Source organism: Schistocerca americana, chromosome 1, assembly GCF_021461395.2.
Source record: "Schistocerca americana isolate TAMUIC-IGC-003095 chromosome 1, iqSchAmer2.1, whole genome shotgun sequence".
Classification (NCBI taxonomy): Eukaryota; Metazoa; Arthropoda; class Insecta; order Orthoptera; family Acrididae; genus Schistocerca; species Schistocerca americana.
Window position 1 is genome coordinate 635,564,722 of NC_060119.1, and position 14,469 is coordinate 635,579,190.

A 14,469-nucleotide genomic window follows, 5' to 3' on the forward strand; every position below is an offset into this window, starting at 1 on the left:
ACCGGTCCCATCAAATTAGGGAAGGATTGGGAAGGAAGTCAGGGTTGTCCTTTCAAAGGAACCATCATGGCATTTTCCTGAAGCGATTTAGAGAATTCACATGCAACCTAAAACAGGATGGCTGCACATGGATTTGAACTATCGCCCTCCCAAAGGCGAGTCCTGTGTGCTAACTACTGCGCCACCTCATTGGGTAATGATATTGCTGATTTCAGGTTTAGTAATGCTGTTACTGGTATTAAGTGAAAATTTTCAATTAAGAGTGCGGGTGGCCCTCTGTAAAACTTACAATATACAGACGTGTGAGTTTTGCAGAGAGCCACCTGCATATGGAGATGTCTGAACATAGAACGACTGGGAGTACGTAAAACCTTCTCACTAAAATCTTTGTTGAAATAATTTCGAGATGGGGTCCTTTCAGAGTCATATATGTCCTGGTAGCATTATCATTATGAAATGTGGGATAACTTATATGTTGGGAAATAAGTGTTAGAGAACGCCATGTGGTCTTGCTTTCAGATTTAAGTGGAGTTGAAACATCATCGACTCTAATGTCTTTCTATAATGGCTTGTCGCCCATAAACTGTTCCTGCTCTGGAACCTAATCATATTGTATTTTGTAGATCTGATGTAACTGAATTTTGCTTGAGACATTTGAGTCTCAACTTTATCTATGATAATGATAGAAGCTGAAGAAACGAATTAAAATATTTGCCACAGCTAGGACTCGTACCCTGGTCTCATGCTTACGTGACAGATGTGTTAGGCAATATATCACTGGAGCAATATAGGGGACACAGCTGCTATCGTGGTGTAATGGCTAACATAGAGTTTAGTAAGCCAGCGACTTCGGTTCAAGTCATGACTGTGACACAAATTTTAATTCATTTCTTTATCTTCTGTCCTTATTGTATTATGTTTTCTATGAGGGTTTCATTATGGGGGTAACATACCAGATAAATGGAATATTAATGTCTTAATAAATGTCATTTGTACTTATTTTCCGAGTTTTATTTGAGTAGTTGAAGTTCCATGGCACATGGGGAAAGGTTACTCTGAGATGAAGAGTTTGGCGGAGGAATGGAAGTCGTGGCATGCCACATCAAACCAGCCAGTAGCCTAAAGGCAACAAAACATTGAAGTAACTGTGGTTTTTGGTGAGTCGGCTGGTAGAGGCCAGGTGCCATCCAATCCAAATGATTTCTTTGGTGCCACATTCTTGCTATGTTTTCTGTTCCGCAGCTACGTGCTACACCTCGGCAGTTTTGTTGTATGGCTTGGACGGAAAGAGCCATACATGATTTACGTCGGTCGCATGGGCATGTGGCACGCTGAGTATTAGCTGGCATTACCTCTCCCCCTCCCCCTCCTCCTCACTACTGTCTGTTAATCACGACATTAATTCATTCAGCTTCAGTGAGCACTGGAAAATTTCACACCTCAGGTACTAGCCGCCATTATGAAGCGCACCATTATGTATAGTGCAACATTGTCTTCGTGCCGTTGACAGTTGTAGTGGAACAGAGAAACGAAATGCACCGTATTTAGCAAACTGACATGCTCATTCGATGGTCTGACAATGCACTTTAAAAGTAATCTGCGAAATAATTCAAAATTTAATCTAGAACACTGGTGTACGGTTGAGCGTACACGGTACGAGTATTGTCGAAGGGGAAGAGATGGGAAGTGCATTTCAAGAGGGAGCTAATAAAGATGAAATGGCAATTTACAAAGTGTGATGAACTGAGTAATATGGGATCTTTGCAGAGAAAAGACTGCGAATACAAGAAAATTTTATAGCTTCAGTGAAATCTGAACTGGAAACTCTGCTTGATATAATTGTCTGCAGCGTGAATTCCAAGAACTCCAAGTTTTCTAGACAAAAGGTATCAAGTTCAAGTAACAATCGAATGGCATACAGACCTATCATACTGTAATTCAACGCTACTTCAACCCTGTGCCAGAATTCATCAGTCGTATCAGCAGCAGCTGCCAAGCGGTGGTGTGCAACTCTCTCAGCAAGCCATGACTAGGTGTTGTCAGGGGGTTAGATGTCTGGAGATCGTCCTCGGCATTGCAACCGTCGAACACCCTCTGAATTGCGCATGTGTTCTTGCGTTTCCTTAATTAAATATAAAGTCACGGAGACCACATGCCTTGTCTGGGGAATATTTTAGTTTAATATCGCAGTATAACTTGAACACTTCCGATGAAGCTTCCTGGTAGACGTCCACGTGTGTCCCACCTCGTGACACAAAGGCAAGGCAAACCGAAATGCCGGTGACTACCAGTTATCACATGATTGGCCTTCCAAGGCTACAGCGCTTGGTTAACACTTGTCAAAGACGCCAAAGAGGTGTCAGGATAAGGCCTAACTCAGCAATAACACACTTCCGAATCTTGATCAGTAGATGGAAAATTAAGACCACCACGTGGGAACTCAATGTTCCAGAAGCAAGTCATATGTAAACAGATCCGAATGAACAAAAGCTCTTGAAAAGAGTATAAAGAGACAACCATGGAAAGTAATCAGTAATGGAATAACATAGTTACAAGCAGTAGAGGAGAGCAATAGGGCAGCGGAGTGGTGGAATATCGAAAAACAATCCAGAAGGAGCTAACTATAGGAGGTCACGTAGAAGTAGGTGTAACTAAATGAATGACGAGCACTAACTTCACTTAACTAAGGTTTATTCAGCACTTGCACAGACAATACCACGGAGCGAACTGCCACCGGCCAGAACACATACGGTATATATACAGCTACAGAAATTCCAGTACAATAATTCTTGCCATTTTTGGTTATTTCTAGAATGTACTCGAAGCGAAAATAGAAACTAAATTTTTTTTAGTTCAGATGAGTATTGAACTCACGACTATCCATGCAAATATCTAGTATCATAACCATACACTGTGCCCTACTTAAGTGCCCATGGTGTCGGTGTTACGTCGTCCTAGACCGGTTAACGAGCCATCGGTGCTGCTTACTCCGACTTCCGATGGTTGACGTTCGCCGTGGCGGCTATCTTAGAATTTCGTTTGCCGCTACGTTCTACGTCACCTTTCCGCTTATTGCCTGTCGCTGGAGCTACGAATTTACCCTAGGTTGCAGGATCCTTACAGGGCTTCATTCGAAGGACGTGGACCGTATCTCCGATCCTTCGTCGTCTTGTGTCGGGGTCGAAGTCTTCAACTTTATAAGTAACATCAGGCAACTGTCTTCCAACCTTATAAGGTAGAAAGTAGCGCCTGAGGAGCTTCTCAGACAAACCAACCTTCCGAACAGGAGTGAAGATCAAGACGACGTCAGCAGGCTGGTAAACAACAGGGCGGTGGCTCGCGTCATACCTTCAGCGATCGTTTTCTTGAGCCTGCAGCGCGCGGAGTCGAGATAACTGCTGAGCTTCCTCAGCTCTGGTTAACACCTGGCCGATGTAGTCGTCGTCCACGTCACCAGGATGTAATGGATACACAGTGTCCATCGTCGTCGTCGCTTCACGCCCATGTACCAGGAAAAATGGCGTAAATCCTGTGGTATCTTGTTTGGCGGTGTTGTAGACAAACGTCACGAAAGGTAGCACCTCATCCCAGTTGCTCTGCTCAACATTGATGAACACTGATTGCATGTCGGCCAAGGTCTTATGAAGGAGTTCAGTAGGCCCTTTAGTTTGCGGATGGTAGTCAGTCGTCTTGTGATGAGTAGCGTTGCACAGACGGTTTATCTCTGTCACAAGATTCGATTGAAAAACTTTCCCTCGATCCGTAATATTAACGACCTTGGGGCACCGTGTTTTAATACAATGTCTTCTACGATGAATTTGGCTACCTCGAATGCTTCGGCTGTTTTCACGGCTTTTGTAATGGCATAGCGTGTCAGATAATAAGTGCAAACAATAATCTATCTATTGCCACTAGCAGACGTTGGAAATCGTCCGAGGTCAATCCCAACACGCTGGAAAGGTGTTTCGGTTGGTGGAATCGGTATGAGTAGGCCAGGTCGTTTCTGAGGAACTGCCTTTCTCCTCTGGCACTCTCGACAGTGCGACACGTAGTGACGGACACTCCTAAATAAACCTGACCGGAAAAATCTCTTGCAGATCCTATCGTATGCCTTAATAAATCCTAAATGTCCGGCCTCAGGTGTGTCATGGAATTTCTGTAGAACATCTATGCGCATGTGTTTAGGAATCACTGGTAGCCACCTCTTTCCAAACGGATCAAAATTTTTCTTGCAAAGTAATCCATTAACTACCTTAAATTGTCCTTTAACATCCTCTGACCGATTTAAGGCAAGCTTAATTTGAGATATCTTGGCGTCCTTCTTCTGCTCAGCAGAGAGATTCTGGTGTGCAGCGAGAGAGTCACTATCTACTTCAAAGTCTTGATGGTCTTGCACAGGGCTTTGGTGTTTTCTTACACTTCTGCACGCTATGGTAATGTCATACTCTTCAAGACATAGTGCCCACCTGGGGAGTCGTTCTGTTGGATCCTTAAGACCTGTCAACCAAGAAAGTGAATGATGTTCCGTAACAACTGTGAATGGCTTTCTATAGAGATACTGTCAAAATTTGCACATGGCCCAGATCACAGCAAGACATTCTCTTTCTGTAGTTGAATAGTTTCTCTCGGCTTTTGTAAGTGTCCTAGAAGCCTTCTCTTTTCCATCTGAAAACTGCACCAGAACAGCACCGACTCCATACCCACTGGCATTTGTGTGTAGTTCTGTAGGTGTTCTCTCATCATACAGACCAAGTAGAGGATAAGTCCTCAGAGCTTATCGCAGCACATTGAAAGAATCTTGTTGAGCGCCACCCCATATAAATTTAGCATCGGCTTTTAACAAGTCTTGGAGTGGCCTGGCTTTGATACAAAAGTCTTTGATAAAACGACGGTAATAAGAACATAATCCGAGGAAGCTTCTCACACTATAATACTTTTAGGAACAGGAAATTCCGTTATAGACCCCACCTTCTCTGGGTCTCTCCGTAGACCTTCGTTTGACACAAGGTGTCCAAGTATTTTTGATGTCTTTTGCTCCAAAGGGACACTTTCTTGGATTAAGTTTCTGTCCGCCATATTGGAGACACTTAAGAACGCCCTCAGTCTTTTTATGTGTTCATCTAATGTCTCTGAGAACATTATAATGTCATCTAAATAACAAAGACACATCGTCCTCTTTAGGTGACTTAGAAGATTATCCATCACCCGTTCAAAAGTTGCTGGTGCATTACGCAAATTAAACGGCATTACCTTACCCTCATACAGGCCCTCAAGGGTGATGAACGCAGTTTTCTCACAATCAGTGTCATCCACTTCGATTTGCCAGTATCCTGAGTACATGTCCATGGTTGAGAAAAACTTAGCCCCCTTCAGACTATCTAGTGTATCATGAATTCGTGGAAGAGGGTAAACGTCTTTTTAGTTATCTTATTAAGCTTCCTGTCCACAGTATCTCATCTCGTCTAGCATAATCTTCGAGTGACAACAATCTATAATTCCCAGAGAAGCTTTAAAAAAGTCCCACCCGAGAATGGCGTCATGACTACACCCTTGTAAGGCGATGAATTCTAAGGGCTGTGTATGGCCACTTATACCCACACGAATGACACCTCTTCCTGTAGGTTTCACATATTTCCCATTAGCCACCTTCCGCAGATATGTTTTGTTGTCGACGAATATGGTTTTCTGCAACTGGCGAAGGTACTTCTCCGAAATGACTGAATATGACGCTCCAGAGTCCACAAGAGCTTGGGCTGGTCGGCCATGCATGAAGATATCCACGTAGTTTCCTATCATTTTTGCAGTGATCAACGGCGGAGCATTCTTCTCTTCGGCGGCCTCACCTCCAAGGAAGGTCGCACCCTTTAGTTTTCCAGATTGCGGCAGCTAGGTGATCGGCTGGAGCTTATAAACAGCGATGGAGACCTTGATCGGCTTGTTGGGGAGCGTCCTCTCCAGAGGCTAGCTTGCGGAGATGGTCACCTTCGTCGTCCTGCACCCACATCTTCTTGTTCATCTTCGTCACCCCGGAGTTGGCGTCGGCTAAGACTGGTCTGCTGTCTTCTGGATGGGCGTCATCAAATATCCGCCGCCTTTCTCGATAATTGCGCACCACATGTTCCGGTCGTCCGCAGTGGAAACATATTGATCGGTTATCCTGGGTCCTCCAGACATTAGTCTTCCTTTGTGCCCAAACAGGTTCATCATGCGGCATTGTAGGAACGTAACTCCGCCTGGGTCTGGAAGTTTTTACTCTTTTAATGGGAAATGAAGGACGAGAGATTGGGTTCAATGCCTGTTCCAAATCCTCTCTTATGACCTCTTGAAGCGTCTCTGTTTTTTGCTCGCCGTGCAATCCATGTGCCTTCTGAACTTCCTCTCTCACTATCTGACGAAGAACAATTGTGAAATCAGTTTTGAACTTCCTCTCTCGCTATCTGAGGAAGAACAATTGTGAAATCAGTTTTTTCCTCCGTCAAAGACATCGATACGACGTTTAGAAGCCTTTCAAACTTCTTTCGTGTAATTCTTCTTTTATGCATTGTCTCGATATACTGGCAACCTTTAAGAAGTCATTGCTGTCGAAACCTTCTTCAGGAGTAAGGCTTGATACATGTCCTCAACAACACCCTTCATGAGATGTGCAACCTTATCTTCCTCCTTCATTCTAGGATCCACTATTTTACACAGCTGCAAGACGTCTTAAATGTAGGATGCTGCCGTTTCTCCTAGGCGCTGTGTCCTGCACTTTAATTTTTATCTTCAGCCTTGCACTTCTGTCGTCGTGTGTCGCTGAAATACTTGCGCAGTTCCGCCTGGAATACTTCCCAGCTTGTGAACTTCTTTTTATTGTTCTCATACTATTGCTTGGCAGTGCCCACAAAGTAGAAAAATACGTTAGCCAAACACGCGGTGTCATCCTATTTGTTAAATTTGGCTATATGCTCATATACCTTCAGCCACTTGTTTGGATCTTGGCCATCGTCACCAGAGACCTCGGAAGGATGTCTCATGGTGTCACAGTTGCTGTCATCGTAAGTCCTCTTCTTCTTCTGTCTCCGGGAGATTGCGATCTGTTGAATATGGCTCGAATTCGGGTTTCTCGCCACGCAAACGATGGCTCTGTCGTGGCCTGATGGGAGCCACTGTGTCGTCGTTATGTGCGCTATCACAAGTTCCCATACCCAGCGTCTCCACCAAAATAATGTCACGTAGAAGAAGATGTAATTAGATGAATAACGAACACTAAACGAAGGGTTATTCAGCACTTGCGCAGACAAGAGCGCGGAGCGAACTGCCTCCAGCCAGAAAACATACGGAATATTCCAGTACAATGATTCTTGCCATTTGTGTGTACTTCTAGAATGTACTCGAACAGAATAGAGAAATTTTACAGTTCAGGTGAGTTTTGAACTCACTACCCCCCATGCAACAGTCTAGTATCATAACCACTACACTACGGCGACTGTGCTACTCAGCTTCTTCTGCGACAATATATATGTAACTTATTGTTTTACACATATTTATTTTATATTACTCAGAACTATTTCGTTATTCGACTTTCATTTATCAACGCTGCAGACCCAAATGTCTAGGAAAAATGTAGCTTACAAACGTGACACAGACATCATCTCATTAAGTAGTTAATTTCTATTTTTTATATTACTGGTTTCGATCTTCTACGAGATATCATCAGATCAACATTCCTTGATGACAGCAGGAATCGCAGGTGTGGAGCAGATCCGACCGTGCAGACGTGAACACTGCAGTGCTCGTGCCTTTTGTTTATTAAGTAAGGTATAACATTAGTAGATCACTGTGTTTCTTAGAGCTATGTTGCCAGGGATTTCGTTTTTGTTACCGTCGATTTACATGATGCTTTATTGTTGGTAAATACCACTGTTATGAATTATGCTAATTTTGTTAAATTAAGTAATCTATTTTTTGCTTTCATTTTCTGGAGAAATCAAATTTGTGCACGTATCTATCATTTCATGGATAAATTATTTCGTCTTTTTTAAATGATCCGCTTTACACACTACGTACCGTATATGGGGTCTACCATTTGGAGTAGGCCTATCAGCGATGAGAAGGATAAACGGAATGATACTCACGTGGTGCTCCTGTTCCCTTAGTAAAGTCGAAGACTAGATGACCTTCGATTCACTGTGCAAAAAATAACTATGTACGAAACTTATATTAATGTTACCGTTAATTTTAGTTACAGTACCGCTAAAGTGCTGCGTTACGTTTTGGTTTAAGAACGGGTTTCCCGATGCAGTGACAAAGTACAGTTGTAATTGTTCGTACACAGGAGGGAAAAAAATAATATTTTTCTACTTCTAGTAAAAGACGCAGAATATGATTTGTAACTCAGTTTTAAATGTTGTAGCGAATAATTTACGTTGAATTTCGCAGATTGGTGAATATTACTTCCAACTCAACAAAGTGAATTCCTACCGATGAACATGAGCATTTAGTCAAAGAAACAAGTGTTCCACTGTCGGACGCTACGACCTTCACTGAGAATCTGATGAGCGGGAACTGTATGCCATCACCACACTTCCATTTTCCGGCTGAGTTACATCAGAATTACTTTTTTTCACTCGCAGAGTCGCAATGTCACAGCTGTAGCTGCCTCGTCTTTGCCACAAAGCACTTTCACATTTGCAGACGTAACGTTACATAAGGGAGACTCGGTATGGTCCACCACAGTGTGGATCCGGGAAGGACGTGAGATACGAAAGTCGCTTATTGCTTTCCGTACTATTCACTGGATATGCACTTTAGCTACCATGTCACAGGCACCCATTGGCACATTTACTGTTAGCAAATACAACAGGAGGGCGACGCTGCTACGCATATCCGTGTACTGAATTTGCGTATGGTAGACCTTCGCAGATTTCTGTCTGCCAAGCACATACCAAGAAAAAGGAATCCTTCTCAAAGGTTAAACTATCGAACTGTAGTCCGTTGAATACAAAAATATAACATGCTTTTCAGTCGGGAGACCAAGAAATGACGTATGCCGAAAGCAAAATTTTATCTGAAGTACAAGCTGTTGTCAAAGGCTTTGTAGTGAAGCCATCGAAAGATATAGTCATGGGGACTACTTTTAGAGAAAAGAAGAAACCAGGATCCAAGTTCCCTGTCCGCGGCACTTAGGCCGCTGTCCGACGTCTGAGGCGTCCGAACAAAGGGAACTTCTGATGACGTCCCTGCACCTATGAATGAAACGCCAGGGATAAGAAAATTTCATGGACCACTTCTGTACAGCCCGGAAGATTCACCAACAACGAGTTTCATGTCTGATTTTACACTGAATGCGTAGTATCGCCTACACCAGCCTTGAAACGCCCTATTCTTGAGTACTGCTCGAGCGTTTGGGATCCCTATCAGGTCGGATTGAGGAAGGACAAAGATGCAATTCAGAGGCGGGCTGCTAGATTTGTTACTGGTAGGTTTGATCATCACGCTAGTGCTACGGCAATGCTTCAGGAATTCAGGTGGGAGCCTCTGGAGGAAAGGAGGCTTTCTTTTCGTGAATCGCTACTGAGGAAATTTAGAGAACCAGCATTTGAGGCTGACTGCAGTACAATTTTACTGCCGCCAACTTATATTTCGCGGAAAGACCACAAAGATAAGATAAGAGAGATTAGGGCTATTACAGAGACATATAGGCAGTCATTTTTCCCTCGTTCTGTTTGGGAGTGGGACAGAGAGAGAAGATGCTAGTTGTGGTACGAGGTACCCTCCGTCACGCACCGTATGGGGATTGCGGAGTATGTATGTAGATGTAAATGCAAATGAAACAGTTGGGTACTCAAGAGAGCAGGTGTTGGGGAGGAGTGAAGTAACGCGGGGCACTGCATCATGCGGCATGCCAGTGAGTAGTGTCACACCGGTTGGACAAAAAAACGGATACGCCGCGACAAATGTACGCTTCAACATAAATTCAAATGCTAGCTGAGCCTGCAGGTTGCGCTGTCGTATTTGACCACGAACGGCACCTGGGCAATGTCCTAAATGCGTTGGAAATATGTCGTTTTCACAACGTAGTTTTGTGAAGTCGGGAGCCCATTAGGTCGCAGACAAGTGAATAAGAAGGCGGTAAAATTGTGGGTGCTTTCGCAACAAAAGGAGCCGTAGTGCTCTGTGTTTCGAGAGGCGTCGTGTCGCAGATTTATATCACGTGCGGAGAAACCCGAAAAACATTGTCTGCTAAGTCACAATGCGGTCGAAAGTGTGCGTTGAGTGATCGTGACGGTCTCAGAAGAGGATTGTAACGAAGAATAAGAGGACAATAGACGAAGATCCCTGCGAGCCCTTGCAGCACCAAAACAACACGAAGGGAACTCCAAAAGCAGGAAATTACAGGGGAAGCTGGAACTCAAGAACACAAAACTGTGAAAGAAAATCATGTTGCCAGTCCTAAAACGTGGGCTCTGGAGCGACGGAAGAAAGTTATTTGGTCGGATGAGTCTTTTTTCACAGTGTTTACATATTTTGGCCAAGTTTACTTCCAAAACGTGATAGATGGCGGGGATTCGGTGATGATTTGGACAACTATATCGTGTTATTCCAAGAGGTCCATAGTTACTCTGCAAGGACGCATTTTTGCCAAGGTTTATACGACCATTTAGCTGATCAGGTGCATACCAGGGTGCAACATCAGGTCCCCAGTAGTAACACTGTGTTCTAAGATGATAGGCCCCTGTCCACATAGCTTTTATCATCCAGGACTGTTTTGTGAATTGTCGTATCTCTTCTGGCCAGCACAATCACATCTCAATATTGTTGAGCCCTTGTTTCTACTTTGGAGAGTAATGATCACTGTCCACCTCCGACATCGCTGACTGAATGTGTCGTTATTTTGCAAGAAGAATGGTGTAAGATTCCCTTGAAAACCAGACAGTAACTGTACTTGTCCTTTCCGAGACAAATGGAAACTGGATTGGAATCCAATCGTTTTCCTACACCGTATTAACCGAGGTAATGTGTTTCGCTGTTAGCAAATACAGAGGTAGGGTGACGCTGCTACGCATATCCGTGTACTGAATTTGCCTGTGGTATACCTTCGCAGATTTCTGTCTGCCAAGCACATACCAAGAAGAAGGAATCCTTCTCAAAGGTTAAACTATCGAACTGTAGTCTGTTGAATACAAAAATATAACATGCTCTTCAGTCTGGAGACCAAGAAATGACGTATGCCAAAAGTAAAATTTTATCTGAAGTACAAACTGTTATCAAAGGCTTTGTAGTGAAGCCATCGAAACATATAGTCATATATAATATTTTCCTCCACCCGCTGTAGCGCATCTGTCAGTAGTCAGTGGTCAGCAGAGCACTTTCAATAATTATGGTTGATTTTTGGTTTAGTTAGTGTTTCCTACACCTTATTAGTTAAGTAGCGTGCTGTGTTTGTGATGCTACCATATTTTTATCCACCCTCTGTAGCGCATCTGTCTGTAGCCTGCGCTTTGTGAAACCCTCTTGCATAAGTAGTCTTGATTTTTGTTTTGGTGTAGATCTGCAGTGGGACACAGTGTACACACTGAAGCTGCCGGAAAGTACTCTCCGTCTCCATCTCCACCGAATGCATCACGCTCTCGATTTCTAACTTGCACACCACTCCAGTAGTAGCTGTCTTGTAGCTCGGTGCCCGAAAGGAAACACTGCTCGCGGCAGCGTACTACACAAGCCGCACACTGAATGAGGTCCCAAGACTGGGAGGGGCTGACTCACTTGGACATCTGACGGAGCAGCCAGCAGCGCAGCTGCAGGGCGACGCGGCTGGCCGGGGAGCAGGGGTCGCAGTCCAGCAGCAGGTCCTCCCCCAGGTCCACCAGTAGGGGCGGGCTGGGGTACGAGCCGCCGGACCACTCCAGGCCCAGCGCCGCCCCAGGGTTCCCCACCAGGGCGATCTCGTGGCCTCGAACCTGTTGCAAACCCAGGAATTACTGCTCTCTGCTGCAGTGCCAAAGCTAATGGTAGTAAAACTAACAGTGGCACGAAATCCGGCGATCCCAAAGAAACATGTCACTGTTTCAAGAAACTTCAGATCTGCTTTTATACAATAACAAAAAATATTAATAACAATTGAGATCAACTCAAGTACATCCACACCGAAAATTCACAAAGCGAATACAGCTGTCGAACCAGTGATAAAATGTAAATTTGCACGAGAAGAAGCAATTATGTTCAATAAAATACGTACGGGTGTGCATACAGAACGATGCGAAGTGGAACGACCACATATAATTTAGTGAAGGCAGGTAGATGCCAGACAGATTCATTGGAAGGAAATTTAGTTCTTCAGTGAAGAAGCTTGTAAAGCACTCGTTGGACCAACACATGGATATTTCTTGTCAGCCTGGAACAATAACAGCTATTGGAAAACGACTTTCACCGGTATCAATGTAGGGCTGGGGCCCATGAATGTACATATTTGGAAACATTCTAAATCGAAAGCATATGTGTTTTTTAACACAAACTTATGTTTTTTTTTTAAATGGACCTCCTATATTTTTTTCTTCAGCAATCCATAGCATGACAAAGCACATACACAATGGCGTTGATTGCATCGCAATATTCCCATTACATCCCGAGATAATTAGACGTGAAGTTGACGCTTGAAACACCTGACATGTGCTGCTAGCGCACGTCCTGAGGCTCAGGCGTGAACCCCATGCTGCCCGTAATCGCGATGTGATTGACATGTGTAATCACACCTCCATACTTATCAAGAGGTCCGAAACGAATAATACGGTCTGCTGCCATCAACTCTCATAAGCACATAATGGTTTCCCTCTTGCACGTTTTACGTATCTATGTACACAATATGAACCAGTACAGATCGGTGTATACCCGTCACGTTGTCTTATTTATCCTGCACACCCAAAATAAGTTTTATCTAATGCGTTATATGACCCATTGTGCCAGTCGCGCAGGGCCTGGCTCTACCTAGTCATGTGTCCAACGTAGTTCCCACTACTGCCACAGTTACCACTTCGCCTTGTTTATGATTTGCGACCCATGCAAGCTCCTGTACTCCACCACCCTCCGAGCATCCCATTTGTTGTTGCTTTGGCGTGCAGTACACCGCTGGCCAGTGTAGTCGTGCATCAGAGTAATCTAGTGAAGGCACGGAGGTAGTACACATTCTGAATAAACGTTGTGTTGTGGAACTTATACTGTACAGTATGATGTACACACATGAAGATATGGTAGAAATGCTGCTGATCTATGGAGAATGTACGTTGACGGGAAATACGTTATGAGATTGCTTGTTTGTTGATAGTACTGTTAGCGAACATTATGATTATTAAGTTAATATGTCTGTTTTCTACCCTACTCTACATACCTGTACTGTACCCTGTTGTAGGTGGACGAAATGCTGTTCAGGCAGAATGACTCTACAGTAGACGATTCCCTGACAGGCCATCGCCTTCGCTCCGGATGTTTGGTCGTCTCACATCTCGTCTACGTGAAATGGAAAGCTTAAATCCAAGACCTCGACATCGTCCTAGAACAAGCACAGATGAACGTGCTGAAGTTGCTGTGCTCGCTACCATAGCTGTGAATCCTCAAATCAGCACACGTCAAATTGAACGTGAAGTTGGTGTGTCGAAATCAAGTGCACAGCGTATTCTTAAACGTCATAAATTTCATCCTTACCATGTTCATTTACACCAGGATCTTCATGGAAATGACTTCCGCAATAGGGTAACATTTTGTCGGTGGGCTCAGCAAAAACTTCTGACTAATCCAATTTTTTTTGCAGATGTTCTCTTTACCGACGAGGCATCATTCTCCAACAAAGGAATTGTCAATATGAGGAATATGCATTATTGGTCTGCAGACAATCCAAAATGGCTCCGTCAGGTAGAGCATCGACGTCCGTGGAAAGTTAATGTTTCGTGTGGGATTATTGGAGATACCATTATCGGACCTTTCTTTATAAATGGCATCCAAAATGGCAGACAATACTCCAGATTTATACGACACAATCTTCCTGTTCTCTTGGACACCGTACCTTGGAACCGGAGAATGGTCATGTGGTATCAGCATGACGGATGCCCTGCACATAAAGCCTTACGAGCACGACGACTTCTGAACCGTAAGTTCCCTGGTAGGTGGATTGGACGAGGTGGCCGAGTTAGGTGGCCTGCCCGATCTCCGGACCTTACACCGCTGGATTATTTTCTTTGGGGAGCAGTGAAGGATGCTGTTTACCAACATGAACCAACAACACCAGAGGACATGAAGCAACGCATTATTGATGCTTGTACAGCCATCAAAGAGGAAACAGTAGCACGAAGTAGGGCAACCTTCATCCGCAGAGTGACCCTATGTATGCAAGCCAATGGGCATCACATTGAGCATGAGATGTGAACGCTATGTTTAGTATGTAGTGCTGGTATCACAGTGGAATTTTCTACAAAGGGCCATTTTACCCAGTGGTGTTAA

At 44.1% G+C, this 14,469-nt stretch overlaps 1 protein-coding gene across 2 annotated transcripts in view; it reads right to left on the minus strand.

The window, feature by feature from the left end:
• The window catches only part of LOC124607495 (toll-like receptor 2 type-2), a 134,729-nt gene that overhangs the window by 55,171 nt on the left and 65,089 nt on the right, over positions 1–14,469 (minus strand). For both annotated transcript variants that reach the window (XM_047139887.1, XM_047139879.1), the window contains exon 8: positions 11,746–11,939. In XM_047139887.1, coding sequence (XP_046995843.1) covers positions 11,746–11,939 — 194 coding nt within the window. The remainder of the gene's footprint in view (positions 1–11,745; positions 11,940–14,469) is intronic.